Raw genomic sequence first — 27,302 nt, forward strand, 5'->3', positions numbered from 1 at the left:
CCCTTCGTGGTGGTTGGACAACCTTGCACAAGTGCAACCTACAAGAGTTGTGCGGCGGCGGCGGCGGCGGCGACGGCGGCGAGGAGTTAGCAAAGTCACGCGAGCCCGGTCAAGGCACCGTTGCTCCGCCACACGCCGACCATCATTGCCTCTCCGGTTTCGCCATGACAGGTCGGTATTGTAGTCCGAATAAGATAAGAAAGGCGGCGACGGCGGCATGCCATTCATTCAAAAGGAAAAATCGGCACAACGGAATTCATAACGCTAAATACTCATCGTATATTGAATTTAGTGAGATCAGGAGAGCATTTGTAATCCTTCAAAAAAATGTTTTTCGTAGGGTTGCCTTGCGATTCATTGGATCTCCATAACATTATTATTTTCCTCATAAAAGCAGTTTACAATAGATTTCCTCGTAAAAGAACATCCTCAAGATACTACAATGTATCATATATACTATAATTCATCAATTTATTGAGTTCTTCGTCAATCAGTTTTCACTCAACGATTGATATGTATTTGTACAACATTAAAACCTAAGATTGTCGGAGGGAAGTAAGCTATTGTCCTCAAAAAAGTGAGAAAGTGGCGTCGGAAGGTTTTAACAATAGTGATTTTTTTATTTCGTAAAAAATAAATAGTTTGAATAATATATTTTTAAAAATGATAAGTTGTACTGCTTACAAAAATGGATGAAGAAAAATTTTCATTGTGAAGATATTTAGACATAAAACATTATCAATAATAAAAATATATTTGATTAATTAGTTATTCAAATATTGCTTTTAAAATTATATTTTTTAAACCATATATATTTTTTTTTGTGAAACAGTGAGATATGTTTACTAAAAGTTTTAAAACTTGTCACCAAAATGTAATTGAGTCCTAAAAATTTTAAAAAATGCAATCAAGTTCTAAAACTTAACAAATTGGTGCGATTGAGTCATTTCATTAGCTCTGTCTAATTCGACTAACGGAAAATATTGACGTGGCATTTTTTATTACTTTCTATCTTTTACATGGCGCCGACGTGATCGAAACAAGAAAGATGAGTTCAAAATGATATTATTTTGGTGCAAATTTGATTTTTCACATAAACATTAATTAAATGAAAACTTAACTAAATAATTCATAAAAAATGAAGGTAACACTTGTGAGGGCCCTTGCTAGCCATTGCCGGAAGGACCGACGATGGTGGGGTGAGTGTCGACTCTGCGGCCTTGGTCGATGGCAAGTGAGGGCCTGTAGCCCCTCGCCTAGATCTAGGGATGGGTCGCTGGCCCTCGTCGAAATTGGGCTGAGGGCCTCTGTTGGTGGGGTCATGGCCTCGCCAGAAGCCATGCCCCAGCTAGTAGCAACCCTTGACCTAGTTTGGGCGAGGGCTCGCAAACCCTAACTTGTCATCGGCCGGGACACTGGCCACCGGCCAAGGACCGGTGACCCCGGCCGACCATCGTCACACTATCACGGGAAGGGTCGACCATGGTGCCGACCCTCGCCGCCATTGCCTTTTTATTTATTTATTTATTTGTTATAATTATTTATTTTTTAATTTAAATTAATTAAATATTTATGTTAAAAATCAAATTTAGACCAAAACAATATTGTTTTGGATTTATCTTTCTTATTTTAGTTACGTCGACACCACATAGGAGAGAGAAAGTAATAGAAAATGTCACGTTAGCAATTTTCATTAGCCGAATTGGACGGAATTAACAAAAGGACTCAATTGCATCGATTTGTCAAGTTTTAGGATTTCATTGTATATTTTAAAATTTTTAAGACTTAATTACATTTAGATGACAAGTTTTAGGACGTCAAGTGAATATATCCCGAAACAAAAGAGCTCAAACGTCATCGTTTTAGTCACTTTCACCTGCCACAATTGTACCGTTTGATTTCACGCTCTCTCATCACCTGGAAATTCGAGCCCTTCACCCCCACACCCCATAATTTCTCTCTCTCCCATTGACCCGGAAAACCTCATCTCTCTCTCTCTCTCTCTCTCTGCGTGCACCACAGTTGCAGACACGGCAACAATGGCGGACTACGAGAGCCGCCACCACCACCAGCAGCAGCAAGCGAAGGAGACGGCCCTCCAGGCACTGAACACGATAATCCAGCTCCACTTCGAGAAGACCCTCGAGAAGAAGCGGGCCATCGACCAGCAGAAGAAGGAGCTCCACCGCCTCTTCCTCCTCTTCTTCATCTTCCTCGCCCTCCTCTTCAACGCCGTCTCCCAGCCGTCCTCCCGCCTCCAGTGCCGGCACTGCTGGGCCCCGATCTCCCTCCTCTCCCTCTCCCACCTCGTCTTCTACGTCTCCGTCGCCCAGACCCTCCGCACCATCAACGGCTTCAAGTACCAGCGGCGCTGCCACAAGCTCACCCTCGGCCTCGCTACCGAGAGGCTGAGGGAGCTCAGGATGAGGATGAGCGTGGCGATGGCGAACAGCGACGGAGCCCCCCACCCCCACCACCACCACCACCACCACCACCACGAGGTGGTGTTCGACGACGAGGACTTCGAGATTCAGTACCAGGAGCCGCCCGAGAGCTACCTGGGCAAGTTCAAGAGGAACTGGGCTCTGCATTTCGGGTTCTTGATCTTGGTCTACGGCTTCATGGTCTCTTTCTCTGTTGTCATCCTCTGTTTCTAGGAAAGTTCTCTGCTTTTTGGTGTTGGCTTTAGTGGGTATTGGCAGCACTCGTTCTTCTCTTTCTATTCATTTATCTTGGAGGATTGATTTCCTGAGTTTGATCTGGGAAGAAGTTAACTGGAAAGAAAGTTGGAAATGGGAAAAGTTCAGCGAGACTTCATCGTGGAGGAATCTCTCTCTCTCTCTCGTGGGGCGTGCGTGTACTGTTGCAAAGCTTTGGATGCATTCATTGCCAAGTACAATTCACGGGCGCGAGGTTTATTGCCCCAAGAAAGGAGCTTTCAAAGCTCAAAAGCTTCCCAAAGCAGATTCTGCTTTGGCTAAACCTCTCCTTCCTATAGGAACCAACGTTCCTGGGAAGTCACAGTCTGATTCTCTCTGTTCTGGTTTTAATGTAGCTCCTCTGTTCCTTTTTGACTATGAGTTGATGTTTGACCATCTACCTGTTAAGCATATCAAATAAAAAGTAATTTAATTCTCAAAATGTTAGCTTGGAAGTAATTATTCAGAAGTGCTTTGATTGCTCTGATTAACAAATTCATAACAACATACAATGAACTGCGCGCATTGCCAGAACGATTCCACTTTTTGGTCCTCTGAAGCATTTTCTAGTGGATTGATGTCCACAGCACATAGTAATGAAACCTTGTCAACCACCTGCCCTTCGGCAGTCCGGCTGAAGTTTAGAACAGTTTTTAATCAGCAGTGAAACAATCTTTCGGCAGGCGAAGTGCTTATGCGAGAAAGGAAATTGACTACTAGCTAGGGGCAACAATGCCTAATTCAGTGGAACATACTGAGTCTGCTTGAAAAGAGTAATCCTGGAAAAGAATGGACTTTAAAGATCATATCTTTAATGATGATGCACGGTCTTGGCAGCCGAAGTGGGTGGGTTCTGGGGTCCCGAATAAGGAGAACTGTTTAAATTTAATGAGAATAAATTTCACCTCCCGACACTAAACTTCATAAATTCTCATGCGTTTCCACAATTACGACTCATACATGTGGTTGCAGGAGGTAATGACTGGAGGGTCGATCGCTCGAGAGATCATAAAAGCCCCTATCCAAAAGAGTGCTCATATCATCTTCAAATCGCAAGCGTGCTTTCGGGGTGCAGTCAGCATGCATCTGGATACATGTTCACCATTCAATCGGACGAAGCCTAGCTGAGTTAGATATAAGGCAACAAAATCGACCAATGGATTCAACCGCATGAACCTGAAACATGTAAATCATTTTCGCATTCATTGTGGAAATGTTCTAAAGCTTGCACAAAATAAAGCACATACTATAAACCAAGAAATGGCAGGACCCTTTTTATTAGGAATTAGGGCATGGAAATGGCTATTTACACCTGAAAAACTAACATGGTGTGCTTAGAATTTGGAAAATGAAGTAGCATTCATCATTTCTAATAATCTCTTAAATCAGAGAATGCCAACTACAGAGCAATACTTATTATAATGACCTTTGGCTTTTGAACAGCTAATTCATTACTCCTTTCAATGGAAGAAAAACCCTCAAGTTGCAAAATGAAAATTTCTGATAACCAATTTAAACAATCACGAAAAAAATGTAGCACCAGGGAAAATTTTGGAACCATCTGTAATGATCATCACTAGAAATAAATTAATCATGTCACAATGTCACTAAACCTTCTCTTGGAAAGAAGAGTTGCGAAGAGCTGAACCCGTCTGGACCAAAGCTTACACTTTAAGCTGCTGAAAGAGCACTGCACAGCGACTTGTATGCGTTGACACAAAGCTTAAACTTCTCTTCAGCCATTGACTGCAGGAAAATTGAATGACGAATAGTCAGAAGAATGCAGAAAAGAGATTTTAACGTCTGTAAGTTGATCTATGAACTGGTGAATACAGCTTTCTCAGGATCGCTTCCAAGACAAGGAATTGGATATGAGAATTTTTTTTTTTCAGGTTTTCTGTTCTATTTCTTTGTTGGTGCTTTAGAAATAGATCTACAGGTCGTTGGAGGTAGCTGCATACATTTTCTCTAGACTATCTCATGGATGTTTTAAAATTGTCAACATTCAAGAGGAGCTGAAAAGAATAAGACCCCAGACGGAAGTTTCATAGACTCACTTGTGAAGGGCCTTGATGCTTATCAGGATGCCATTTCAGGGCTGAAAGTCGAAATCTGCACACAAAATGACAAGTCAGCAATTAGAATAGGCCAATGTGACAACTTCACCAAACATCTAGAAAAGAAAAAGGAAAAAAAGGAAAAAAAAAAAAATACATGCTTACGCGTTTTTCACATCTTCTATCTTCAAAGGACCTGTTGTAGGTAAACCAAGCATTTTTCTATCGGACACTGATCCTATTCTAATTGACTCATCATCCAGCTCTGTTTCACTTGCCGTTTCCCATTCTCTTGTTCTGCGGTTTCCCCACTTGAAATTCTCTTTCCATTGAAAACCAGATGATGCATTTTCAGAGGTAAAGGAGTGCCTCGAATTGCAAGACCAAGTATACCACCTATTCCCGAATGTTGCTTGAAATACCGTCTCAGGATAATCATCTAGGTCCTCACTGAAGCTCTCCCTCCTAAACTTTCCTGTAAAGGTAATAATTTGCAAAGAATTAACTATTCAGCATTCAGATGGGGGACCAAAGCCTTCACTATTATTAACTGATAACAGTATTAACATCAATTGCTTTATCTCCATCACTTCCGTTCCATGTTGAATCAGAATAAATTGAGGCTAATGAGTCAAAATGAAACACTGTATTCTATAATCAAAGCGGACTTGCCAAGAGGGAACACTAATGAATGGCTTCCTGAAAGAGTTTCTGTACTCAATGCAGAGTTCACTACTTTATTCTTCCTTTGAGGAGACATGCTAATACAACTTAATTTATATTCATTGTTCTTTAATATTATCTTCTTATGGGACTAAAAGTGAACCTAACCCATATAAGTCATAAAAATGTGTACATGCTAATCCTGCAACCATCCTTTCCTTTTTCTTTTTCTGTTTTCCGGGGCAGATAACGAATTCAACAATTTGGTAGCCTACAAAGAAACATGTCAAGCATAATGTCTGATAAGCCTAGGAAGTGGGTATAAAACCGGCTGCTTGCTCATACAAATCCAAAAGCTGAGTGTTTCCCCCCTTCTTTTAGTTAGAGGAGCCCAAAATATTACCTTACTTGACATAAGCAACAACTAAAGAAATATCGCATAGATGAAAGGGAAAACAAGCTCACGCTTCATTTTCTTTTGGTGGCTCTTCCCAGCACGCTGAGAAGATGACTTTGATCTGCCTCTATTACCACACTGATCTGACTGATTTTCTGTCTCATCAAAATCCCAGGCAGGGCCCTTCTCCTGTGCATATGTGTGTAGCAATAAATAGACATGCTCAAAGAACTCGGACAGATCTACATAGTATCTACAGTTGTGTAAAGATAGCTGCTCAAAAGTGATTTCACGAGAAGAGTTTGGGGTAGAAGATAGCCGCATAAGGAGCACTAGCAGGGAACAAGTACAGTGATGTAAAATGAATTGATATACAAGTAGCGAGAGATCTCAAATTGTTCCACGCTTCAGGAAATGGTACCAGTGAGTAGTTTACGTGGAAGGAAAATCTAGAAGACCCGCTGCCCAAGACGAGATCTTTCAGAGCTTTCTTTGTCTCAGCACGCTTCTGACGTGTTGTATATCTGATATAGTTCTGATTCAATATACAGACAAGAGATACAGTTATCAACTTGACACTTGAACCATAACTATAAATCTTAATCATGTGCATTGCATCTAATCAATGATATCAATCGATTACCCCTGATATAAGTAGTCTGCCACATATTTGAACTGTATAATAGATTCTCTCAAGATGTTTGCATATTCCTCAAACTGAATTGAATATGCTCAAGTAAATCAAGTACTCACTTTATTTTTATTTATCTTCTTTTTATGCATTTAAGGGTGGGAGCAGTGGGAAGATACAAGAGCTTTGAAAGAAAAAAATTCAACGACTTGTTAGAGAGCTGTTCAAGAGGTTAACCTCTTAATAAAGCAGCCAACAATATCCAGCATGTCTTTTAAAACTCATCTTCTTTATATGTCAATCTTAGTAGGAGCACACATGGAGGCGCTAGGGCACTTTATACAGATGTGTAAAAACTCAACTGGGTAGAAATTAGGCCAGCAACGTGTACAAGTGCGCTCAGAAAAGGTCGCAAAAGCAGGTGGAAACGTTGGGATCTAAATAACTAGAGCTAAAATCATCCTTCAGCCAATCTAGAGTCATAACCTTCATGTAATACTCACCGCAAGCGCCAAGATTCTAGCTTTCTTTTGGCCATAGCAAAATCCTAATTGAAAGCAGGACGAGTGTGGTAATGAAGGTAAACACAGGCCAACATGCAAAATTTAGCTTTGGTTGGAATCAAATTCTTAGCCTTCATCTTAAGGATCTCAAAGCTACAATGTAACCAAATATCTCATTCCTTCTTCTCACAGAAAATAATGCATGAATAGCAACAATAATGTTGCTATATTGAGGTATATTAGTAAATATATCTTTTGCACATGTTAGGATGTGATACAGAAAATAGGAAGAGAAATTAGTTCCCAACATTAAGACAATGTTGCTTACCTTAGATGGCTGTTGACCACCTCTAGAAAAATCCTGTGCAAAACAAGAAAGGCCTCGTTAAATGACTTTGCTTGATGTGGAGCGTCACATGGGTAACTTGGAAACAATTTGAAAACTAAAATTTTTCCGAGTTTTGGCCTCTCACTGAGATCATTGAAGAATAAACTTATTTCTCCAGCCAGAGATAACTTTTTGGTCTACAAACTTCCGATGAGGCTTTTATAAGCATCATTTCTACTAAAGTACAATTCCAAAAGCTACTTAATTGGGGGCAAAAGAACAAAATGATACCCTAAAGCATGCAAACACGTGGTTTGGAAGTAATGCAGATTATAACAAATCCATATCTTCTCCACTCCACCATGGTTTTTCCACAAAACCTCAATCACAAACAAGAGCGTGCAAAATACTCTACAGTTGCTTGGCGCCACTCAAAGCATATAAAGCAGCCAAAACAACAGAAAATTATCTGTTTACGATGTTTCGGGCACCCCAACTCCTATAAAAATGAATCTCTTTCAAACTTCGTTATATTTTGGCACTCCACAATACACAATGTATCACTGAAATTCGAAATCAGGCTCTAAAGTTCTAAACATAATTAAACCACATTAATTTACAGGACACTGAAACATTCTCCGCAATAGGCATCCTCTGGAAATTCAGATAAATCTGCATGAACACGCAAAGTTTCCGGCAATTTCAAATTCTTAAGTGGGCATTTTTCATAATGACATTGGCTCAAAGCAATAGATCAAACACTCGACAAGCGAAATTGCGCAAGACCAACCAAATACTGCTCAATCAATCAATAAATCAACGTCAAGCACCACATTAGGAAATTCAACCACGGATAGTGGTAACAGGGAAATGCAAAAATGTAAACAAGGAACTTACGGAATTCCATTTATACTTCCATTTCTCGCAAGTGGCCGGAGTTGAGTGAAAAGCAGCAGAACGAACCGTCGCAGATGTTGAAGCCATCAACGAATTCTTGATCACCAAGAGGTTTCGCCATCTGGGTACTTGCATTCCGATCAATTCAAACGAAAAAAATTCTCTCTTTCTTCGAAAGCTTAACGCTGCAATCTCTCGACTCGAGGACCAATTGGTCTGTGCTTGCGCCAATGGAAGAACAGTTTCCCAGTTCGCAGCAAAATTTGAACGAGGCGGTAAGAATAGGATCGACACCAAATGGCCGTGACTTGCAGATGGATGTTGCTTGTCCGCGAATTGAGCAAGGCCAAGAGAGTCCTCGCGACTCTCTCCCGATCTCTCGACCAGGTCGACCGAAACGCAGAAGACAAGAGAAAACCTGGGCCTCTCGCAGCTTCATTGTACTGAAGCCCAGTGAGGCATCTTTGGGCCCAAACTGTGTTGGGCCAAACCTGGTGATATGGTTTTGGGCCGGATTGATGGAATTATAGGAATGGGAAAATTTCTTGCTTGGACTCGAGTGCCGTCGATCAAATCGATCATAGCCGTTGATCACCCGAAGGGCAGTCGTCTTAGAATAGATGGCATGCTCTCCGGCTTGGGTATGGAGAGATGGAATTATAGGGATGGGGAAATTTCTTGCTTGGACTCGAGTTCTTGTCGATCAAATCGATCGTAGCCGTGGATCATGTGAGTCCCAACTAACACGGGACCTACAAAATCAATGGCTATGACGACACCGGGTCCATGCAAGAACTTTTCCCAACCTAACTTTGATTCGAGAAAAATACTGTGTGTTGCGTGAGGCTCTTATTTACATAAGAAAACTATCTGATTAATTTCGGTCATACAAACCGCGTGAACTTTTATCTTACACGTTTCACATCTCCCCCCCATTGAAGTAAGTAATAAGTTACTTGCTCGCTGTGGTAAATGAAAGAAGGGCAAAATTTTGTGTTTGGTGCTGGCAACCCATGTTCGTATACGAATAGTAGAATCGGCGTTTTCGAATCGGCATGGAGTGCGTCTGAATTAAAAGAGAAAGAATAACTTTTGTCTTCATCCAATTGAAGTTATGTGTGATTAGCATACAACCAATCTGCAAAATGTTTGTGGTGATGTGAACTTCAAATGTCTATGATGTGATCAATCATATGACGATGACAACGTCATCTTCCAAATTAAAAAAAAAAAAAAAACACATGAGAAAATAGTTCAAAAGGTCCTAAATCTATTGTAGTTTTGCCAATTCAGTCCTACCAAATATTTTCCACGTTTTGCAATTAAGTTTATCAAGTCAATTTTGACAGAAAATCGCTGACGTTAATGCCGATCATCTTGTGTGACGTGGCCGTTGCTGTTGCTTACATGGACAAAATTTAATAGTATTTAATTTTTTTTATAATTTTATAATTTATAATTTATATTTTTTTCCTTTTCTTCTTCCCTTCGTCGGCCTTAGGCGAGGGCGGTCATCGCGAGGTAGGTGGAGGGCTACCCACTAATCACATATTTCGAGGTTGATGCTTTGTTGATTTCCAGATTGAGATATAAGCGCTTCCTCTCATGGGGATCGTTTAATCGTAATTTTATATCTATCTATGGTGTTTTAATCATCTCAACGGATCATCAATGTATGTGGTTCGTTTTCAAGTATGTGGCTGAATTCATTGACAGTCGACATTGTTGGGACGACCACCGAGACATGGTATGACAAGAGTGGATCTTGGTCCCATTTGCTTAACCTGGTCTGTCGATTTGGTCCGCCCAAATAAATGGCGGTTAAGGCAAACATCTCGTCATGGACCACACATGATTTTCAAAAGGGTTTTCACGAGATTGATTAGCGGCGAAAAAATAAGTTTAGATGGTCTTCGCCGAATCGATGATATGTGTACTATGAATTATTCAATCAGATTGCGATTAACGTCAACCGTTTAATAGTGAATGTATAAACATTCTTTTTAAGCCGTGAATGAACCACACAAGATTGCAACTTTAATGCATGCGAGTTAGCATCATCTCACCACCCGTGGACATAAATGAACCTTGCACTTGCAATGTTCCCTATGAAAGGCCCACTTTCTCCCTGATAAAATCTCTCTCTCCCCAAGCATAGTCATCAATTGATAGACGGGAACAATATGGGAGGGTGTGCAACAAAGGCCAGGGTTTCAAAGACCGAAGCTGCCGACAAGCAGGCCAACGAGCCGCCTCCAGAGGCGAAGAAAGCGGTAATGGTGGTGATGGAAGCTGGAAGAGATTACAGCGAGAGACTGAAGGAGATCGTCAGTGACGACGGCGTCAATGACAAGGGCGATGAGCATGGCATTCATAAGGGTCGTTCCCTCAGTCTCTTGTTTGGAGAGATAAAAGAGGCGAAGAAAGAGGTGACGGTGGAGGCTGGAGATTACAGCGAGAGAGTGAAGGAGATCGTCAGTGATGACGACGACAACGAGGAGGTCGATAGGCATGGCACTCATAAACGTCGTTCCCTCAGTGCCTTATTCGAAGAGGTAAAAGAGGCGAAGAAAGAGGTACTGGTTATGGTAGAAGCCGGAGAATACGGCGAGAGAGTGAAGGAGATCATTGCCGACGATGATGTCACTGACAAGATCAATGAGCATGGCACTCATAAACGTCGTTCCCTCAGTCTCTTGTTCGAAGAGGTGACAGAAGCGAAGAAAGAGGTGACGGTAGAAGCCGGAGATTACAGCAATAGAGTGAAGGAGATCGTCGGCGATGACGACGCCGACGCCAACGACAAGTTCGATAGGAATGGCACTCATGCACGTCCTTCCCTTAGCGTCATATTCGAAGAGGTAAAAGAGGCGAAGGAAGAGGTGATGGCTATGGTGGAAGCCGGAGAATACGGCGAGAGAGTGAAGGAGATCATTGGCGACGACGACGTCGCCGACAAGATCGACGAGCACGGAACTCACAAACGCCGTTCCCTTAGCCTCTTGTTCGAAGAGGTAAAAGCTAAAACCTTTCTTAAAAATAGTGGAGAAAAAAATTGAATTCATTTTTTTTTCAATTTGCCTAGACACATCGCTCGATAACTTAATTGCGTATTAATTTAATTGCTTGATAAGCATCCTGGGGATCCTTAGCTTAAATTTCTCTTCGTACGTGTAGTTATGAAACGTATGCCGATTTTGAAATTGAATGTGGGGTTAAGTTTTTTCACATCTTTGAATTGATCTAATAGTTTAATTCCCCTTGACTGATCTGCAATTAGTTACATGTATTATTCCGGCTGGAAGAAGAGTCAAAAGTTCAAAATATGACCTATGTAAACACTATGATTTTTTTTTAATTCTATTTTTGGGGTTTTACAGTATGTTTCAAGTTTCATGGGAGAAGACCAAATATGTTTTATGTAACAAAATAGTTTATTACATGAGATTTTTCTTTCCACTTAGTAAAAGGTGGACAACTCTGGTCAAGAGTCAGCATTTGCTGGGGTTTAACCTTTGGAATACGTTACTAAAATCAGATTATAACTCTAAAGTATCTAAATATACACATGCGTGTACATAGTAAAAAGATGTTGATACCATCGGATGCTATTACCCCGCTGGTTAACATGATTTCTAGACTAACATTGATATTCTAGATGAGGCATAAATATATTATTATGACGACAACTTCCAAATTTGATGTTGATCCCCATATTTATTAAAATATTCCCAAGATTTATACGATTTTTACAACACCAAAAAAAAAAAAAAAATTGAAAACGGTAATTTTATGCATTTCACCGGGTAGTTTTTCTGTTAATGTTGTAGTCACTTCCATATAATGACTCATGCATCATCAATTCTCTTGCAGCCACCCATTTTCTCAAAAGTGACTATCAACAAAAACAAATTGCCCATTTTCTTTTCATACACAACCACTGCTAGGACCGCTAGGGGCGAGTAGTTTCGGATTCCATACAGGTTTTAATTGAACCCGAAACCTACCTATCGGAATATATTCCTAAATTTTTTTGGAACCTAGAACTTACCATGCATACCTTGCAACTTATATCCTACATTGTCACAAGTTCCGGGGTCCATACAAGTTTCACCTATATTCTTAATTGAACGATTGCGGTGAATATCGCCTTAGTGACCACCATTTGCAACAACAACTCACTAACCAAAGATCATATTTAGACACACGAATAAATATGAAATATTAACAAAGTAAAAATCTTACAAATATCGCCGAAAATGAAAGCCCATACTAGTAATTCTAGATTACACATTCATCATGATATGCCATGGATTACTGTAGGATTGCGCGAAGAGATGTACAAAAAAAAAACACAAAAAGTTATTATAAGTTACATGACAAGTTTCACCTATCTGGAACTTACTTGTCAGAACATGTTCTCCAATTTTTGGAACTCGCAACCCATCCCGCATAACTTAAAACTTGGAACCATATATGTTCTTCATCGGCACGGTTCCAGGTTCCAAGATAGAACCCGAAACCATGCTCACCCCTAACCACCGCAACACCATCACACAACCATAATCGAGTGCGTGCCTCTAATTTTATTTGAATGAAAACTAACACGATAGGTAGGCGGGAACACAGTGGAATCAAGGTTCCCAGTGCAAATCCACATTTTAATTGTGTGTGGATAATTCAGAAACACCGACCTTGAGTTCCGATTACAATGCAATGTGTTATTCTTTTTATTACTATATTCTAAGATCCGATAATCGGTATTATACGATGCGATTGTCACAGTAGTAAGTAACAATCAAACTAAACTCCTCAATAATATCAGGATTAGTCCTATGTAACATGAACGTGGACATACACATCCACTTTTAGCTTTGTATTACGTTTCAATCATTGACCAGCTTCAACACTTGAGCTTGGTCCATTCATTTTGGAGCGGAGGCGGTCATGTCAAGATGTTTCTGACATAAATTTTTGGGTGGAATCTCATCAATTGGAGGAATCTTGGGCACTCTTCATTCCATGACAAACTAATGGGTCATCATATTCGGGCCCCTACCATCTATTCTGCTCCTCGTTGCTTTCTTGTTTGTCCTCCAATGCTTTTATGAACTTCGTAGATCATCTTAGATCTGTCATGTGACTCAGGAGATTTCATGTGAACTTTTATATTAAGAGTTTGAAGAAAAACCTTTCAAATGTCTTTCACACTCTTTCTCACTAAAATTCAAAGTTTTCTCCTATTTTTCATCTAAACTTTCATTCCCTCTCCTAAGCTTGGCAAACATAGCTGGTCAGACCAGGACTTCACAGTTTTCTCCAATTTTTGGTGATGGATACATCACATGGTAGTGATGATGATGAAGTCGCATAATCGACCCAGCCGAGTGCTATGAACATCATCGTACTTGGCATCATGCGTGTATGTATCCTACTATTAGTTAGTCGTTTACACCGCGTGATAGGGTATTCTTTACACATAGGCTGTATCTGGTTGGGCTTTTGAAGAAAGCCTTTGGGGAATGCAGAGGTCTTTATGTTAATGTGTTTTTTTTTTTAACTGCAAATAGTGTTTAGTCAAGTGTAATTTAAAAGTGCATTGGAAAACAACTTTGGTTAAATGTTGTTTGCAACAAACTACACTTAAAATTGACGTTTTGCTATTAAAAAAAAAAAATCTCAAACCCTTCGCCGGACGTTGGCTTTTGCCTGATGATCCTAATAATTGATCCTAATAATAATGATTAACCGAAAAATTTATTGACAAAAAACGAATTGATCCTATTGAAAAGTAATTGATAATAATAATGGTTGCTATTCCACAAATGAATATCATTTGGCATCCATGTTCAATTGTTGTTAAATAACTTTTGGATAAGTGGAATTGAAGTCCTAAAACTTGTTAAAAAAATATAATTAAGTCATAAATATTCAATTTATGCAATCAACTTCTAAAACTTATCCAATCTATATGATTAAGTACCTCAATTAATTTCGCAACAAAAAGGCTAACATGACTTCTTTTGATGCTTTCTCTTTCCCACCAGGCCGTGATGTTAACAAAGAGGCGGCAAAAAAATATTTCAAGTGCCAATATTTATGTACGACGCTTAATTTGGTGCCGATATTTTTTTGGATAATTTAGGTGCCAATTTTTTTTTTAAAACGATTATTTAAGCGCTAACTCTGATGATGTAGCCGGAATTTCTTACCGTCGACACTAAAGTGATCGTTTTTTGGATCACTTAAGTATCATTTTTTTTTGAAAAATGATTATTTAAGTGCCAACTTCGGTGAGGTCGCCAGAATTTCTCGCCGTTGGCACTAAAGTGATCGTTTTTTTTTATTTGGCACTTAATTGATAAAAAGAAAATATTAGCATCAAAGTGAGCGCCGTGCACAAATACTAACACTTAAGATGTCCTTATGCCACAAAGAGGCCAAAACAACACCTTTTCCCTTGTAACCTTAATAAGAAATAGATGAACAAGTAAAACAATCAGGTTGAAAGATAAAAAAGAAGAAGAAAGAACAAAAAACATACTTTGCTAATGGGGTCTAAAAGGGTTGCCACCTTTTACTTAGCGAGATCGCTGCCTCGCTCCTCGCTCAAGCACAAGCGAGGGCCAGCGACCCTCACCCAAACTCAACCGAGGGTTGGCCAACCCTCTTGTGATGGTGGCGATTGGTGGGGCCGCTACCGTATGACATAATGGCCACGTAGCCCTGGCCAACCCTTGGCGAAGTAGAGACCGGCTGCCTCCCCTCAACCCAACCTCGATTTGCACTTTTTTTTAATATTAATTTTTGGGTTTTTTTTTTGGTCCTCTTTTCTTTTCCTTCTTTATCCTTTTTTTCTCTTTTTTCCTTGTAGCGATTATCATTTTTCTTTCTCCATTTAATTTTTCAAGCTTGTCTCTAATGTGGTGCCTAGTTGGCACCGCTTTGGCTCCATGTGTATCAGAAAATGATTAAAAATTACCATGTCAGCATTTTCCCCTAACTAAATGGAGCAGAGCTAATAGAGATGACTCAATTGTACCAATTTATAAAATTTGAAAGAGTTGATTGAGTTTCGGGTTTCGCGATGAGTTTCGAGATTTCGATCGCACTTATCCCGATAGATTTTTATTTCTATTTCAAGTACTTAAGATTGCAAACTCTAAATTTAGTACTTGAATTTTTGGTTCTTAAAAGTCGGTTTTTATGAAACAAGGCTCTGACATTTTGAGCAAGGTATAATGTAGTTGCTTGGAAAGCCAGATGATGTGTTTGCAATGCCTAAAAATCAAAATCATGTGTGGTGCAAAATCAGGAGTGCAAGGACTCAGCCGTAGAGGACAAGGCATCGGCTGAGCTAGAGAAGCAAGGGAAACAATCATGCAAGGGAGACATTCCAAACAACAACTTGGCCAGTGAACCCAAACGAATTGGAAAATCAGAAGTTACAGTTGAAGAAGAGCAACTTGCTTTCACTGCTGGAGATGCCGCTCGAGAAGGGTCTGATGGAACCCAGAAAGGAGATGGGGCGACGCCGGAACTCGTCAGAAAGTTGAAACAGATGGAGAAAATTCAAGGGAAAAAGCCGATGAGAAGGTGGAAATGATGTCATTAAGGCAGCTGCATAGCTTATGGTTTGAGCTTATAAGGAGTAGTTTTCCATGGCAACACATGTAATGATCCTTGGGCGTCGTTCGCCCGTTTGTGATCAGAACTTATACTTTTGGCTTACTTTGATTATTCCTAGTTTGAGTTCTGGCATGACAATGATGTTGCTGTTTTTGCTTAACTTTAGCTTGGATGTCATTGAAGCGAACTTTTTTTAGAGAAAGTAGCATTATGTGTTTAATAAATTTGGCTGATTTTTCCACTATAATAGAGATTTTGTGAAGCTGCATTCGAACACAGAATCAATCACGACGAAAATAGTATTGCTGCTAACAATTCAGTTTGTCGCGACGGAATTTGGTTTTTGTCACACCCGTTGTTTTTCTCGTAGTGTTATTGACAATAGAAATATCGTCAAAACCACTCGATCTGATGATCATTTCTTCCATCACCTGGTACATTTGGACAGACAGAAAATAGCAACGCCGATGCACTTCAAGACACTATACAATTCAAGCATAGAACAACCAAGGACAAAGCCAGATAGGGGCAGGCACCTTGCCCTCACAATTCTGGATCTCGAGTATATATTTCTACTGCAATTAATCAGACTATAATGTCGGAACGGGGAGGGCGAGAGATGTTATGAGTAATGTCGATGGAAGTATGGATAGGACAGAGGGTGTGTGTATATTACAAAGTCAATCTTAAGATCACATGAGTCAAAGCTAAAGTGAAAAAGAATATTGATTTCCATCAGTTTTTATACATTACCTAATATAGATTCAAAGTTTGGTTCGTTGAGAATATTCACATGACCACAAGATACTTGACCATATATCATTTCATATAAATAAAAATTCAATTTATAGTAAGGTACTTTATTTCGATACAAAATTATAATAATTACTAGCAATGATTGAAAACACCCAATTCTTTCTCGATTGCAAATCAAATTTTGAGCATATGTACTATTGACACTTAAATTTTGATTCTTCCTTAATCATAAAAAAATGAGAATTAGTTTTAATTCTTGCAAAAAAAAAAAAAATCAGTTTTCACACATAGCATGTTTAATTTAGTTTCGCATGCATCGCATTTTGCATTTTAACTTGGTCCGACGGGGAAGGATTTGAGCTTATACTATAGTTTCATCAAATAATTCTTTAATTTACCTTGAGTATAATACATGCTCCCATGTACCTATATCCCCCGGAAAATATGTGCATAAAGGATGACTATCCGACTTCACCCCCGAAATATGATATCATCTGCACATCAAAATGGTCCGTCACATCCCACACCTTTGGGATTAGACTGACTAATTTCACAAAATTGGACTTCACTATCTGACCCATAACATTTGGGTACGACTTTAGTCCAATATTAAAATCACCATCCAACCCCACCCCTAGGTATGATGTGAATAAAATTCCCCTTCCGACCCTAAACTTTGGGTATGAGGCAAATTTATCAAAAAATTTGGATTATAAGGTGCATTATGCTCAAGGTTTATTATACTTTTATTTGAGTCATTTTCTAATAAAAAAAAAATCATGTCTTGGTCTTAAATGAAAATTTCAAAAAAATACACTTCAAGGTGACTTCTAATGAAAATTGGATTTTGAGAAACCTATTTCTTAACTTACATTAATTGTCGGACCAATTTCCTTCAAGATGAAAACCGAAATATTCATAAAGAACAATTCATTCATTTGCATCCCCTGTAATGTAGATATTTGCCATGTTGCCATTATGTCATTCATGCATTTTTTTCATGTCATTTAGGACAGATTTAATTTTACTATTTTAATTTGCATGTCATTTAGGCTAGAATAATTCATCAAATTTTCGAATGTCATATAGGATATAGAGCATTCTTGCCTGTCATTTATACCATGTCATGTAGCTTAAATAAATCATCTTTGCATGCCATCTAAGTTAGATTTCATATCACATGTCATCTAGTTAGAGTTCATTTTTTGTGTGCATCAAAACTCAATTTTTTTTAAAGTCATCATTATTCATGTCATATTCACATTCGCATAGTTGAATTTGCATAGCATTCATTAAATCAAGAAAATCCAAAAACATAATTGCACCTTGATTTCCAAAGTTGAATCAATTGAACTTGCCAATTCAAGAATTTTTCCATAAGAATGGTACCAAAAGGGCATTAATTGAAAAGTTAACATAATCAAGTCCCCGAACCTAAATCTCCGATTTGCTCAAAATAAAGTATTCTCCCATACTTTATTTAGGTATCTAATCTATCTATAAAAAAAGATTAGTGGCGGCACTGAAATCGAAAACCTTTTGATTAAAATTATGTGAACCTTAGTTGTGAATTGGTCGAGCTTGAAAGAGTTGGGGCTAGGTTAGTTAATTCATTTAATTAATCTGGTAATCTATTAACCTAGAATTTCCTAATTTTAGGTCACGACAGGTATGATGACTCGTATGATTCGGATTCCCAGTAGCATGAAAATTAATGGAATTCCTCGTACCCTCGTCTTGGCATATTGTATTAGTTAATTCAAGCGGCAAGCGTTAAGACATATATTTTCAAATAATTCTACACAATTATTGAAATATAGTTTGGAAACATCATACCGTGTGATCCAGATTCACTCAAGACCCAACGCACATCAAGTGATCGGGGATTGTTTTCTTTTACAAGAAAGTTCAGATGCATTAGTTTAACAAACTACTATGAAATTGAAAAAATATATATATGAGAAAATTACATTGTGCTACTTAGAATTATTAGTGAAAAAGTATTTAACAAACTACTTGACTGTGTGGGCCATTTATGATTTTATCTTCTAATTTGAGCTTTCAATAAAAACACATAAATGTAAAAAAAGAAGAAGATTTACTAAAGAAAACGGTGGTTTTTGGAATCAATTCAGAAATATAAAACCAACTTGAAATATGATAGAAGAGATAAGAGAGAAGTGGGGAGCAACTATTAACTCTTTTTCATCTATCAACAAGTTTTACAAAAGCCTCTCTTTATAGGCTAAAAGATACATCACATTGAGAGAGGAAAAATCGCTCATGAAATGTGAAAAATGAAACATCAATCCATATCAATGTACATTAATGTATTTGTAACATACATTAGAAGAAGAAATGGTGAAAGGTGAAACATCCACATGTTATTAATAAATTTATAACAGAAGAAAGAAAAAAGGAAAGTGGGAGTCAGAATTGTGAAAACCGGATTAGTTTCCACAAAAGAAATTTGTGGTCAACAGGGGACGGTCAGCTTAGATTGCTTTTTTTTTTTAATAATTAAAACATCATGCGACAGTTATAGTTTGTAATAAAAGAATAATATGAAATCACGTGCTGACCATAAGCTTGAGTTCTCGACAAATCGTCAGAGGACTGGAAGGGGCTGAAACGTTGATATACCTTCAAGTATCACATAAAAAAACAGACTATCTCGTCTGCCTTGATGCCCGTCATGGTGTAACTTGCAGAAGCTCTGAACATCCTCATAATTAGAGAACGCTTGAAAGAAACAGAAAGCATCACAGAAGCAGAAAGAAAACCTCTGGTTCCTGATACAAATACTTCAAGGTGATGGACGACTTAGGGTCCGTATGGTAACACTCCCTGTAAAGTGTTTCTGTTCCGAAAGTGTTCCCGGAACACTTTCGGAAGAGAAACGCGTATGATAAAAAAATGTTCCAAAAGTGTTTCGGAGAACATTTTTGAGAAAAAGAACACTTTGGAAGCAAAATTAAGGAACAAAAAAAACTTGTTTCTTGTTCTTCGGAACACTTTTTGGAAACAATTTGAGGGCGAGCTTGTGCAAACCACCACAACCCACCAACGTCGGTGAGGAGTTGACACGGCCGCTCGTCGCCCCGTCGCCGCCCCTACCGCCGGCCGCCGCCGGTCGCCGCCGCGCCGCCGCCACTCGCCGCCCCTCGCCACCACCGTCGGTGGCCGCCGCCGCCGCGCCGATCGCCGGCCTCCTCCCTTGTCGGCCGCCGATTGCAAATCCTTCCTTTTGGTAAAAAAAGTATTTTTTTTTTGTACTTGCCAAACGCGTTTCTGTTCTTGAAAATCGTAGCCGAGAACAGAAACACAAAAAAATGTTTCTGTTCTAAATATGTGCCAAGGAACGAAACGTTACCATCTGAGACCCTTAGAGACCAAGTAACTTCATGTGGTAGCTGTGCTCGTCCAAGCAATCTAAGCTGATTGTCCCCCATATTCGGACGGCGGGCCGGTCAGCTGTTGACCACAATATTTTTTTGTTTTGTTTTGCTGAAGAATAGTATCTATGTAACATTTTTATTTGGCCGGAGAATAATATCTATTATTTTTAAAGTTGAAACTTATTGTTTGAATATTATTAATTGGACATGTTTCATTAGAATCTTAATTCTGTCGGCCTTTAGGATTTTATCTTATAATTTGAGCCTTCAAAAAAAGACATAAAAGTTAAAAAAAAGAAGAAGAAGAAGGAGAAAGTGGGAGTCAAAATTGTGGAAATGGGATGAGCAAGTGATCCCCGTTTCGACAATCGAAATTTACGGTCTATAACTGACCGTCCCACCGTTTGTCAGCTAAGCAATTTCCTTTGCGGTAAGGTTCATGAGAACAGAACCAACGAAGAATATGATGCAGTAAAATAACAAGAAAAGAAATCATAAACGAAAAATAGAGTCATAAAAGGCCAAAAAAAGAAAGGATAAAAGAGGTTGGTCTGGTTTCGGGTAGTGTCTGGTGGGCTTGCTTTCCATGATGGGGCCAGGAATTAAAATTGGGCCATTTCTTGAAACTGTTAAAAAAATGGATTTTGGATCAAGCCTAACGAGTGTCTTTTTCTTAGACCAACTCAGGCCCTAATGGCCCGAGTCGGGCTCTATTGGAGTGGGCCGGTCTACTGACCCGGTTCGAAATATTTTTCGAAATTTAAAAAATAAGAATTTAGAAATTCAAAAAAGAATTGGAAAGATTATAAAAAATTCAAAAAAAAAAATTCAGAGAATCATAAAAAAAAAAAATTAAATGGTTGGATTGACCTTATTTTCTTGGATTCGACCTTTAAAACCTCTAAAAATGACGATTTTGCCCTTTTGGGCAAATTGTCCCTCAATCGTTCCAAACTTTAATTAGTCCATTCTCTGAGCTCCTAGGGCTTTACTAGAGATGCCATGCTTGTTTTGATGCACTTTATCCGCATGTCATTGACTTCTTGATTGCGCACATTATACGCTTTGATTGTGATTGATATGATAAACTCACGCCTACACGGTCACGTAAGTGAAACACCCAATTCCTATATTGAAAGGGTGTGGGTAGAAATAGCGATATAACAAAGTCGCCGGACTCTTAATATCTGATTGCATAGAATCGAACAACTTCTCTCAACTGCTCGATAAGATTTCCGGTCTACCTTCTTTAAAGATCGGTGGTGACTCCTTTTGGCATGTAGACACACACATGTCATTGACCACATTGAGATCTAACTATATATTTCCCACCGCGATTTGGTATGGGCCTAGGAGGGCCCGAGCTAAGCCCATCCTGGAGGCTTAGTAATCCATTAGCTCACCACTCGATATGTAAAGATCGAGGTTGGATTGCGAAAAAAGATATAAATTTTTTTATTTAGTCTAATATGGGGCTGGATAATGTGGGCCGAATTAAACCTTATCCGTAAAGAGAGGGTAATGTCACAAACTCTTAAATCTAAACCCCGATGCTCGCATTACCTCACATAAAGAGTTGTCCAGAATGCGATATGTGAGAGGCGATCTCATTGAAACTAGTGATTCAAAGAGTTATAGAAGAGAAGCTTTTGAGCACCGATTCATCATAATATCCCAAACAAAGTGTGCGAATTCCTCTACATTAATATTGTGATTTTTATATCTAAACGTGATAATCTTGGGGTGTTGCTTAAGGTAATAATCGCAGCTTACACTACAAGCCGTGATTGACATTTTGTAATATGTTATGCCTACCCATACAGTGTAAATACTTTTAGAACATAATGAATCCGTCAGTTTTGGCTACAATATGATTTAATCCCTTTGTCTTATCATGTCTTGATCAAACAAAGACCATAAAATATTTGTCAAGCTACCAATTTGATCATATGCACAAACCTAATCGACACTCATTTTATACGAGACATAAATATTTTGGCTATGTTTGGTAGTCGGAATAAAAATCGGGATATGATAAGATTTATCCTATCCTATGTTTGGCTCTTGCCCAGGATAGCATAAAAGGGGATATAGCTTGGATATAATTATCCCATGGAGAGGTGGGATAAGGGTGAATAGGATTTCTTATGTCTATGATATAAAAGCTATTTTTTTTAATAACAAAATTATAAAATAATAAAATTAAAATAATAATTAATTTTCAATTATATTTGAATTCTAATATTAATGCTAACATAAAAATAAAAAATAATTTTTTTATATATACCCGATGTATTTATAAATTTGAGTGTCTTTCTACTTTATAATATATATTTTGTGCATAAACACACACTTCATATCCATATCATTATGTATCTTAAGTATGGTAGTATAGTTTATTATTTAATAAAATATTCATTAAGAAATGATAAAACGGAATAAAAATAATGAAAATGATATATAAAAAATAAAAAAAATGAATAAATAAAAAAATGAAGTAGAAGAGCCATATTTTAAATGAACAAATTCTAACTTGAAAATGATCTTTCTAATTCTCGAAAAATGTAGGACAATGAAATTTATAAATAAAAAAAAAACAGAAATCTCCATCTTCTTATCTTATGTATCTCCGGTTCATGTTGAAGTTTCAGCATTCCATTACGGTGTTTTAGTTCATGTCAAAACTTTACAAACACGGTGAGAGAGTTGTCGCGACCTAAAAAATAAACGAGTTAATTTTCGGGCTAATGGATTATCAGGTTAATTAATTAACTAACCTAACTCGGACTCTCCCAAGTCCATACCAAATCGCAACTTAAGGTTCAAATAATTAACATGCAATGTGTTTTGAATTTGGAGTCGCCACTAATCATTTTCGGTAGGTTGATTAGAAACCTAAATAAAATAGCGGGAGAAGACTATCTTATTTTCGCGAACCGGAGATTTTGAATTCGGGGATTTGATTACGCTAGATTACTCTAACGCCCTTTCGGTACCATTTTCATGAAAAATATTTGATTTGGCAATTTTGATGGATTTTACTTGAAATTCAAAGATGCAATTTTTTGATTTTTTCTTCTTTTTTATGGGGATGTAAAACATTGAACTTTGTACGATATACACCATGGGTGATTTAGAAAGAAAGAAAACGCAGCCAATCATGAGTATTTACAAAAATAAATTAACATATAATAATGCTGAATTTTGGGACACGTGACATGTCTAAAATAAACAAACAAATGTTCACACCAAACGATTACATTTTTGTAGATCGAGATGGAAAGGGTTACCTTCTATTACACAAAATCTTACTCACGTACACGTTATGGCTTCCTTCAAGATCTCGGAGTTGGAAGAACGTGGCTATCGTCGAAAAAAGGCAAGCAGTGGCGTTGTTGGATGGCGAGAGGCGAAGTACGTGCCGGGACTCGTCGAAGATGATGCTCGACTAAAACTCTTTTCTTCACTCTCAAATTTTCTCTTACGATTTTTCTCAAGAACTTTCTTTTTTCCTCTCTAAAGAATTTCTCTCACAAATTCTCTCAATTCTCTTCCACTCTAAAACTCTCTCAATTCTCTTTCACTCCCCCCCTAAAACTCTTCTCAAGAGCTCTCTTTTATAGGCAAAGTTCTCCATCCTTCATTCTTCATCTTCACTTCTTCACCTTCCATTTTCATCTTCTCTTCTTCATCTTCATTTCTTCACCTTCCATTTTCATCTTCCCTTCTTCATATTCATCTTCTCTTCTTCATCTCCCCTTCACCATCTTCCTTTCATTATCTTCTCTTCTTTATCTTCTCTTCACCATCTTCCTTTCATTATCTTCTCTTCTTTATCTTCTCTTCACCATCTTCCTTTCATTATCTTCTCTTCACCATCTTCCTTTCTCCATCCTCTTTTGGTATTTGCAATGCAGTCCCTGAAGTTTCAAGTATTTGCAATACGATCCATGAAGTTTTAAGTATTTGCAATACAGTCCTTGAAGTTTCAAATCTTCTCGGTGTATTTTTCCATCCCGTGCCTAGTCTAGACGCATGCTAAATTAAGTGTTCTGCTTGCCCAATTATATGCCAATGCAATGTACGCTAAAAATAAATATGTGAGATGATTTTTTTATAATTTTTATGCAAAAAATAGATTAATCAAAATTTAGGCGTCAACAGCTGCCCCTCTTTGAGTGGAGGCTCGTAGAGGTTCCGCTCAAAGACAAAATTGAACCCTAAATTTTGACAGTGCAAATGATGAATGAACTTTTTGGCGGGAGTTTTAATCCCATTTTTTATGTAATGAAGTGATGCATGATATGCAAGACCGTAAATAACATGTGTCATAATTCCTCTTTTCCATGTTAGAGAAACACGCACATGGATCGCATACAAGAATACCTGTTTTACCAAATTTCTCGTAAGCTAATGGTTCTCTTAATTTCCAAGTTTCTTTTTGCGGATGCAAGGATTTTAAGGTATCGGTGCCTTATCCGTTACCAGAGGCTTCTTTACGGTGCGAGACAGCGCAAAATATGTGTGTCGTTTGAGATCACAAGAGCTACGTCGTTGTGAGTCGAAAGAAGTCGAATCAAGTTCACAAGAGCTACGTCGTTGTGAGTTGATTAAATGTTGAAATCGCCAGTGCATATGTCTTCACGATTCGACAAAGGGGAAACAAAATCATAAGAGCTACGTCATTATGATTTGGTTTGGATCAAAACCATGGGTGCTTATATCTTCATGATTTGATAAAGGAGCCGAAAATCATAGGAGCTATGCCATTATGATTTGATAAGATGTCAAGATCGCCAGTGCATATGTCTTCACGACCTGATAGAAGAGGCATATTGCACGAATTGAACAATATTTGATAGGAGCACCATCGAATAGAATTGATAAGTACAAAAGGGGCATATTGCCTGAATTGAATCATAACAACTATCATCGGAAGAGTTGTTAATTTGAAAAGGGGTTTAGAAAACTTACCTGGGTTCTCCAAACGATTAATCAAGGAACGAAACAGATTGCTCGTATCGTACCTGGTAGGCATTTGCCAACAAAACTTGCTCATTCAATAATCCTTGGATGAATTTCGAGACCTTGGGAGGGGACTCGAACATCGGGAATGTATTACCTATCATAGAATGTCGGAGGTAACACACACAAAAATGCAATCACTCATACTATGGTTCATGCATAACCATTCCGTCAAGTTTGCATTACCAATTTTGTCCAGGGAGGTTCTCACATGACGAATACCTCGAATGTGAGCTGAATGGGGGGACTTCGATCCGAAAGGGCTTTCTTTCACTCTCGAGAAAAGCTATTTATCCTGTCTGCATGATTCAAGAGAAATCACTCAATCTTTCCATCATCGCATTCGATAAGGATCCAAGTAATCTCGCAATTGATACGGCGAGCCGATCCTGGAGGTCTTGATTAGGACCGTAATGAGAGCTAGGTCAAAGGTTTACAAATGGGACTCTAATTGAGTCAAGGCTGCTGAAATGAATTTCTTCATCATCTGCTCCAGATTTACAAGTCAAGAGCCCCGCAAAAATGAGAAAGAAATAATCTTGCTCGAACTTCTTCGAGTGATGCTTAAAATCATTTAACTCTACGTTAACTCAAGTACCCTAATCAGAAGAGACTTTGGAGGGTTATAACGTAGGCTAGGATTGGGGACCGAGAAACGAAAAGGCTCGTTTTGGCTCAGAAATTAAATGAGAAGGGGCTTGACGTTGGTGATCATCATTGACTAGTCACCGATCTTGGTCTTCCGGAAATGTCTTGGGAAAGAATTGAATGAGGGATGGTAGTTTTCTACTGAAAATTGCACTTTGCAAACCGACTTCTTGGGGAGTCTTCTTCACAACAAGTGTCCGTCGAGGATTTGCAAGAGACACAATGCAAACATGTACATGGAATTTACAACTTAACATGCAAAAATGTACATTCAAAATTCAGAAGTACTTTACAAATGAATGTGCATTGGCCTTACTTTTGGTAGGCACTTTGCTTTTCTTATGCTTGAAATTTTCATATGAGATCGGTCTTTGCTTTTCTTACTCCCGACTCTCATTTTTCTTTTTTTTTTTTTCGAGAAGAGATTTCTTTAACCTTTTTTTTTTTTTTTCGAGAGCGGGCCCTTCTCCTTTAAGCTGAGTTTGCCTCTCCCCCCTTTTTTTTTACAATCCCATGATTTTGAACCAGGAATTACAACAAACATAAACATTTACAAAGAAAAATTATGTAAACATAAAAAATCTAGCATACAAGAAATGAGTCCATTCGGGAATTTTCTGTTGGCCCGACCATCTCCAATTCTAATCCTTGGGAAAATGCTATCTTCGTCTTTGGAATGAGCAAATGATCACCAACATGGGTTTAAGAAATGAATTTGTAGGCTCAAGTGGGCTATGCAAAGAATGAAGTGTATAGGATAGAGAAGTGAATGCTCTTCATCATCCTAAGGCACTTGAATTAAAATTCGAGTATAAATGCAAAGAAACACCCGAAGATTAATGTCAGTCCGAGCAAGAAAATTTCTAACCATTTACCTCGTGTTGCTGCTGGAATTAACTCGTCCGGACCCCGATGTGGGGTGGTTCTTGACAGGGGTAAAGAAATGAAACCACCGCTCAAAAGGGGTAATCAATGGATCACCTGTAGTGTTTGAGATAGAGAACTGAATGCCTCTGTCATTTCGGCTATCGTACCTTTTGCGAGAAAACCTTTTACCTTGTGAAATGCGGAACTTAGCCACCGTTCAACTCTCCCGAAAAAATGGGACGTGTTTGGGAAAGGATTGCCTTTCATCATCCTGCCCTACCTCATTCTATACATTCGATGTATCTTATGTAGTTCATGTTCCTTATTCAGAGTTGGTAAATTAAACATGAGGAACAGTCATGCGCAAACTATGCAATGTATGAGTGTTTTTGAGCATATAAAATGCAGCAACTTTTTATCTTGGTGGACAGAATTCGCAAGCACATAAGAAACTTCTTAGGGGCGTGGATTGGGAGTTGCCCCTGCTCATGCAAATGAGTTGCAAAACTTCATTATCCGGTTCGAGACATGAGATTGTCAAAGGCTTCAAAAATTTCTCATTTCATTAATTTTAGAGAGAAGGGATACTTCCCTATCCGGAAAGGCGGTGACCCTCGTGAAAATCAAAAGGGAAAGCGTCAATGTACGTTCTCACGTTCTAAACGAGTTGAAACGATACCGCTTTACCCTTGTACGTATTCCTTGCAAACTTTGAATTGAAAAGATCAATTCATCCGGATCGATCGTATGTCCGGGATGTTATCTCTCCAGGTTACGTAACCATCTTGGCTGAGTTTCAATCGG

The 27,302-nt window shown here is 38.5% G+C and overlaps 3 protein-coding genes across 4 annotated transcripts; 2 read left to right on the plus strand and 1 right to left on the minus strand.

The window, feature by feature from the left end:
• The first annotated feature begins 1,953 nt into the window (after positions 1-1,953).
• Positions 1,954-2,828, plus strand: LOC115750528. Its single transcript, XM_030687955.2, has one exon. The coding sequence runs from the start codon at positions 2,040-2,042 to the stop codon at positions 2,655-2,657; it is 618 nt and encodes a 205-aa protein (XP_030543815.1). The 5' UTR covers positions 1,954-2,039; the 3' UTR covers positions 2,658-2,828.
• Positions 2,829-4,009: 1,181 nt separating this feature from the next.
• LOC115750527 lies at positions 4,010-8,575 on the minus strand. 2 transcript variants are annotated; one of them, XM_030687952.2, is made up of 7 exons: positions 8,176-8,575; positions 7,279-7,311; positions 6,238-6,351; positions 5,885-6,005; positions 4,922-5,231; positions 4,757-4,811; positions 4,010-4,445 (listed from the first exon to the last, which is right to left on the minus strand). In XM_030687952.2, the coding sequence occupies exons 1-7, from the start codon at positions 8,308-8,310 to the stop codon at positions 4,371-4,373; spliced, it is 843 nt and encodes a 280-aa protein (XP_030543812.1). In that variant the 5' UTR covers positions 8,311-8,575; the 3' UTR covers positions 4,010-4,370. The 2 variants fall into 2 exon arrangements, with proteins under 2 accessions (XP_030543812.1, XP_030543813.1); XM_030687953.2 differs by having other exon boundaries at positions 6,253-6,351; positions 8,176-8,573.
• A 1,742-nt stretch (positions 8,576-10,317) lies between these two features.
• On the plus strand, positions 10,318-15,998 carry LOC115750494. Its single transcript, XM_030687881.2, has 2 exons — positions 10,318-11,189; positions 15,491-15,998. The coding sequence occupies exons 1-2, from the start codon at positions 10,359-10,361 to the stop codon at positions 15,779-15,781; spliced, it is 1,122 nt and encodes a 373-aa protein (XP_030543741.1). The 5' UTR covers positions 10,318-10,358; the 3' UTR covers positions 15,782-15,998.
• Positions 15,999-27,302: the final 11,304 nt, after the last annotated feature.

The sequence above is a fragment of the Rhodamnia argentea genome, chromosome 11, assembly GCF_020921035.1.
Source record: "Rhodamnia argentea isolate NSW1041297 chromosome 11, ASM2092103v1, whole genome shotgun sequence".
Lineage (NCBI taxonomy): Eukaryota > Viridiplantae > Streptophyta > Magnoliopsida > Myrtales > Myrtaceae > Rhodamnia > Rhodamnia argentea.

Bases quoted from the DNA above. Each gene is read 5' to 3' on its own strand.
- LOC115750528 (XM_030687955.2), top strand. From the start codon at position 2,040: ATGGCGGACTACGAGAGCCGCCACCACCACCAGCAGCAGCAAGCGAAG.
- LOC115750527 (XM_030687952.2), bottom strand. From the start codon at position 8,310: ATGCAAGTACCCAGATGGCGAAACCTCTTGGTGATCAAGAATTCGTTG. The intron at 6,352-7,278 runs GTAAGCAACATT...ATATTGAATCAG, and splicing joins GTGGTCAACAGCCATCTAAG to AACTATATCAGATATACAAC. The intron at 6,006-6,237 runs GTACCATTTCCT...ACATATGCACAG, and splicing joins TCCACGTAAACTACTCACTG to GAGAAGGGCCCTGCCTGGGA.
- LOC115750494 (XM_030687881.2), top strand. From the start codon at position 10,359: ATGGGAGGGTGTGCAACAAAGGCCAGGGTTTCAAAGACCGAAGCTGCC. The intron at 11,190-15,490 runs GTAAAAGCTAAA...GTGCAAAATCAG, and splicing joins TTAGCCTCTTGTTCGAAGAG to GAGTGCAAGGACTCAGCCGT.